This window comes from Stomoxys calcitrans, chromosome 5 (assembly GCF_963082655.1).
Source record: "Stomoxys calcitrans chromosome 5, idStoCalc2.1, whole genome shotgun sequence".
Classification (NCBI taxonomy): Eukaryota; Metazoa; Arthropoda; class Insecta; order Diptera; family Muscidae; genus Stomoxys; species Stomoxys calcitrans.
Window position 1 is genome coordinate 139852755 of NC_081556.1, and position 6312 is coordinate 139859066.

Genomic DNA, 6312 nt, shown 5'->3' on the forward strand with positions numbered 1-6312 from the left:
CGTTCTATGTCCCGTACACAAAAAAGGAGGCAAGACGGAATGTGCCAACTACAGAGGAATAAGTCTTCTCCCCATCGCATATAAGCTACTTTCGAGTGTGCTGTGCGAGCATAAAACCCTAAAGTCAATGAGATAATTGGGCCCTATCAATAAGCCTTTAAACCTGGAAAATCCATCAGATATTCACATACGATACGATATTCATACGGCAAAGACCCGAGAAGGACAGCACAACCTTTAGCATCTCTTTGTTGATTACAAAGCCGCTTTCGATAGCCCTTTGGCTTTAAAGGTATTTCAAGCCATGTGAGAGTTTGATGTCCCTGTAAAGATAATATGACTTTCCAGGATGACACATTCCTCAGTAAGAATAAGAAAGAATCTCTTCGATCGTATGAGGTTGGTTTCAGACAAGGAGACAGCCTATCGTGTGATTTCTTTAATATACTGCTGGAGAAGATTAAACGAGATGCAGATGTGAATAGATATGGCACACTACTCACAAGAGAACACGCCTATGGTGACGACATCGGTATCATGGATTGGTGAACGGAAGTTGTAACAGCAAACTTTGAAAGAATCGAAAGAGATTTAGTGAAAGTGGGTCTGACAGTATATGGGGAAAAGACAAAATGGATGGCATCAACTCCCAAAACGCCTTGTACATCCGAGCAGATAAGGAAAATGGAGAAAGTTGGGAACCACAACTTTGAGATTGTCCGCAACTTTATCTACCTCGGCACCACCGTGACCGAAACGAAGAATACTACTGACAAAGAGTTACTGACAAAGAGACGCATTCATGGAGAGTATCGGTGTCGTGTGAACTGCGAAGTGTATGTGTTGTATGACGACGCACAGTGGGATGGAGAGAAAAATTAGTGGAAATAAGAATGCCACTTTAGAACGGATAAAGATATCATCACGAAGTTTTAGATGGTTATAGCAAAGGTGATAACCAATTGACGGACAACATTTCAGCGCCCTAGAGGGCCCGAGGACCTATTGGAGGTCCTCCATAGTTGGTCAACTCGGCCCTAAAAAATTTTGTTCTGGCTGAAAAAAAGCGCATCTATGGGACGATTTTTACTACTTTTCAAAATCCCACTGTGCAACGTTAGCATAGTTAGACGTCTCAATATACAACGGTTGCGTTGGTGATAATATTTGATTAATTTTTTAAAACTACTTCTCCCTCATCCCACTGTGTGACGTGAGTATAGTTTTACGTATCAAAATATAATGGTTGCGTTGGGTTGGTCATGCTGTCAGAATGGGAAATGTGGTAGTAGATTTTCTAATCATATCAGTATCAACATGAAAAAAGGCGTTAAGTTCCTCCGGGCCGAACTTTGGATACCCACCACCTCGGGTATATATGTAAACCATCTTTCATCAAAATCCGGTGTAAATTGCATACCTTAGGTCTCATAGCAGTTTAATCGAATTATGTTCCGAATGGAAGAAGTATGTCGAAGAGCCTAACACAACGAACTGTCCCAAATATCGGCGAAATCGGACAATAAAGGCGCCTTTTATGGGTCCAAAACCTAAAACCGAGAGATCGATCTATATGGCAGCTATATCCAAATCTAAACCGATCTGGGCCAAGTTGACGAAGGACCTCGAAGAGCCTAACCGAACTCACTGTCTCAAAATTGCCGCAAAATCGGACAATAAATACGCCTTTTATGGACCCAAAACCCTGAATCGGAGGATCGGTCTACATGGCAGCTATATCCAAATCTGGACCGATCTGGGCCAAACTAACGGAAGATGTCGAGGGGCCTAACACAACTCACTGTCCCAAAATGTCAGCAAAATCGGATAATAAATGTGGCTTTTACGGGCCTAAGACCCTAAATCGGCGGATCGGTCTATATGGCATCTATATCCAAATTTGGACCGATCTGAGCCAAATTGACGAAGGATATCGAAGGGCCTTACACAACTCACTGTCCCAAATTTCAGCAAAATCGGAAAATAAATGTGGCTTTTATTGGCCTGAGACCCTAAATCAGCGGATCGGTCTATATGGGGGCTATATCAAGATATAGTCCGATATAGCCCATCTTCGAACTTAACCTGCTTATGGGCAAAAAAAGAATCTGTGCAAAGTTTCAGCTGAATATCTCTATTTTTAAAGACTGTAGCGTGATTTCAACAGACAAACGGACAGACGGACGGACATGTCTAGATCGTCTTAGAATTTTAGGACGATTCGAAATGTAAATACTTTGTAGGGTCGGAAATGGATATTTCGATGTGTTGCAAACGGAATGACAAAACGAATATACCCCCATCCTTTGGTGGTGGGTATAAAAAGCTTCAATCATTTTATTTTTATACCCACCACCGTAGGATAGGGGGTATATTCATTTAGTCATTCCGTTTGCAACACATCGAAATATCGATTTCCGACCCTATAAAGTATATATACTGCGGATCGTCGTAAAATTCTAAGACGATATAACGATGTCCGTGTGTCTGTCCGTCCATCCGTTTGTCCGTACGTCTGTTGTCACTCTAGAAGCTTCAAAAAATGAGATATTGAAATTTGGCACAGATACGTCTTTTTGATGCACCCTGGTTAAGTTCTTGAACGGGCCAAATGGGACCATATTTCGATATAGCTGCTATAAAGACCGATTTTCCGATAAAGAGTCTAATGCCCATAAAAACTAAATTTTTCATCCGATTTTGCTGAAATTTGGAATAGTGGGTGGTTTTAGGCCTCCCAACATCTGACCCAAATACGGAACAGGTCGGACTTTATTTAGATATAGGTGCCATATAGAACGATCTGCCGATAAAGGGTCTGAAGCCCATAAAAGCTTTATTTATTGCCCAATTTCGTTGAAATTTGAGACAGTGAGCTTTTCTGGGCCTCACGATATCCGACTTAAATATGGTTCAGATCGGTTTATAATTGGATATATCTGCCAAAAGACCAATATTTTGTTCTACAAAATTGAAAATTGACATGTATATTAGACCAATTTCCAATTATCCAATTTTCACCTGATATTTTTATACCCTCCACCATAGGATAGGGGGTATACTAATATCGTCATTCTGTTTGTAACTACTCGAAATATTCGTCTGAGACCCTAAAAAGTATATATATTCTTGATCGTCATGCTATTTTATGTCGATCTAGCCATGTCCGTCCGTCTGTCCGTCTGTCGGTCCGTCCGTCTGTCTGTCCATCCGTCCGTCTGTCTGTCGAAAGCACGCTAACTTTCGAAGGAGTAAAGCTAGCCACTTGGAATTTTGCACAAATACTTCTTATTAGTGAAGGTCGGTTGGGTTTGTAAATGGGCCATATCGGTCCATGTTTTGATATAGCTGCCATATAAACCGATCTGGGGTCTTGACTTCTTGAGCCGCTACAGATCAAAATTCTTATCCGATTTGGCTGAAATTTTGCACGAGGTGTTTTATTATGACTTCCAATTACTGTGCTGAGTATGGTGGAAATCGGTCCATAACCTGATATAGCTGCCATATAAACCTATCTGGGGTCTTGACTTCTTGAACGTCTAGAGGACGCAATTATTATCCGATTTGGCTGAAATTTTGCATGAGGTGTTTTGTTGTGACTTCCAATAACTGTGCTGAGCATGGTGGAAATCGGTCCATAACCTGATATAGCTGCCATATAAACCTATCTGGGGTCTTGACTTCTTGAACGTCTAGAGGACGCAATTATTATCCGATTTGGCTGAAATTTTGCATGAGGTGTTTTGCTATGACTTTCAACAACTGTGTTAAGAATGATTCAAATCGGTCTATATTCGATATAGCTGCCATATAAACCTATCTGGGGTCTTGACTTCTTGAGCCGCTAGAGGGTACAATTCTTATCAGATTTGCCTGAAATTTTGCATAAAGTGTTTTATTATGACTTCCAACAAATGTGCTGAGTGTGGTTGAAATCGGTCCATAATCTGATATAGCTGCCATATAAACCGATCTGGGGTCTTGACTTCTTGAGCCGCTAGAGGGTACAATGCCTATTCGATTTGGCTAAAATTTTGCATAAGGTGTTTTATTATGACTTCCAACAACTGTGCTGAGTATGGTTCAAATCGGTTCATAACATGATATAGCTGCCATATAAACCGATCTGGGGTCTTGACTTCTTGAGCCTCTAGAGGACGGAATTCTTATCCGATTTGGCTGAAATTTTGCACGAGGTGTTTTATTATGACTTCCAATAACTGTGCTGAGTATGGTTGAAATCGGTCCATAACCTAATATAGCTGTCATATAAACCTATCTGGGGTCTTGACTTATTGAGCCTCTAGAGGGCGCAAGTATTACCCGATTTGGCTGAAATTTTGTACAACGGCTTCTCTCTGGACCTTTAACATATGTGTCACATATGACATGGATCGGTTTGTAGCGTAATACAGCTCGCCTATAAACCGATCTCCCTTTTTTACTTCTTCAGCCCCTAAAGTGCGCAATTCCTACTAGACTTGGCTGAAATATTACACAATGGCTTCTGCTATGGTCTCCAATATTCAGTTCAATTATGGGCCGAAAGGAACCATTACTTGATATTGTTCCAATACCATAGCAATTCTTTTCTTTTATCCTTTGTTTGCCTAAAAAGAGATGCCGTCGCAAGAGCTCGACACATGCGATCCATGGTGGAGGGTGTATAAGATTCGGCCCGGCCGAACGTAGCACGCTTTTACTTGTTTTTTTTTAACTTTTGATTTGCCAGTTTTTAAGAGACACAAAAACTGCATTGATTTGAATTCTTTTAAATAATTCTCAACTCTAACTCGCTATAATTTTCAAACACTCTGACCACCATTACACTTTAGTTAATATTTTTTTTTTTTTAATTTTTATTACATAATTTTAGTACTACGATTCTCTTTTAGATACTCTCACCCCCATTTGAATTTTGCTATTGCCACTCACTTACCTTGTCTAATTGATGGCGAGTGTTGGCCATGTTGTTAACGGCGTGTTGTAGAAATAAAAATGCGGCTCAAATAATCACAACTCCAATCAATTAAACTTGAGTTGATTTCTTCTCACTTTTTTTTTGGAAACTTTTGTGGTTTGGATGTTTTATAACAACATTGGCCACTTTTCGTTGGCAACGATTTTAGTTGCTGTTTAAGTAAAAATTCAAAGATAAAGTGAAAACACTTTTACTTCACTAAAACTACTTTATTTTTTTCTTATTTAACACCTACTCATCGATGTGTGAACTTAGAAAAATTTATGGTAACACCTAAGGAAGAGGGGGTATGAAACGACGACGGGGCTATGACTTAATAGGGGATACACGCTAATTTTATGCGATTAACGTTTTTTCTTTTTCAATTTTTTTTTTGATTTTTTCACTTAAATCTTGGTTTAGACTTGTTTGCTGGGGCACAACAACCGCCTCGTTTTGTATGAAATTCGCAACTGAGTACTCAGACTGTGGTGGCTTAAACACAAATACGCTCATCATCGCTCAAGTTGAAAAAAAAGAAACGTCAAAACGAAATGGTCAAAACAAAAACGAAAAACAAATTTAAATACATACAACAAAATAAAAGCAACAACAAGAGCATAAGCAAAACTTTGTGACTGCAAAACAAACATACACACATGCGCAAAAGCTAGGGTAAACTCTTCCCAAAAACCACGAAAAGGAAGCAAACCAATGTGAGACTTGCTTAGAACTCTGGGGGAAAATTTGCAAGGCCTTAGGGATGAAGGCCTTTGAAAAAGGGATATATTAGTTTGCCCAAAAAGTAATTGCGGATTTTTTAAAAGAAAGTAAATGCATTTTTAATAAAACTCAGAATGAATTTTAATCAAATATACTTTTTTTACACTTTTTTTCTAAAGCAAGCTAAAAGTAGCAGCTGATAACTGACAGAAGAAAGAATGCAATTACTGAGTCACAAGTTGTGAAAAAATTTGTCAACGCCGACTGTAGGAAAAATGCGCAATTACTTTTTGGGCAACCCAATATAACTCATGTCAATGTCTAAAAATCATGTGCTAATGGTCTTAGCTTCGTAGAAAATTCATTTTGAACAAGTAAAAGCGTGCTAAGTTCGGCCGGGCTGAATCTCGGGAACCCACCATCAAGGATTCTGCTAAAATATGGGAGCTTTATCTGATTATAGACCGATTTGGATCGTACTTGCCACCGTGGTTGGAAGTCATAACAGAACACTATTTGCAAAATTTCAGCCAAATCGGATGAAAATTGCGACTTCCAGGTGCTCAAGAAATCAAATCGGGAGATCGGTTCATATGGGAGCTATACCAGGTTATAGACCGATTTGA

At 39.4% G+C, this 6312-nt stretch overlaps 1 protein-coding gene across 1 annotated transcript in view; it reads right to left on the bottom strand.

Annotated features, from left to right (window-relative positions):
- The window catches only part of LOC106080729 (homeobox protein 5), a 98056-nt gene extending 92995 nt beyond the window's left edge, over positions 1-5061 (bottom strand). The window contains exon 1 of the mRNA XM_013242230.2: positions 4943-5061. Coding sequence (XP_013097684.2) covers positions 4943-4972 — 30 coding nt within the window. The 5' untranslated portion in view covers positions 4973-5061. The remainder of the gene's footprint in view (positions 1-4942) is intronic.
- Between the last annotated feature and the right edge of the window lie 1251 nt (positions 5062-6312).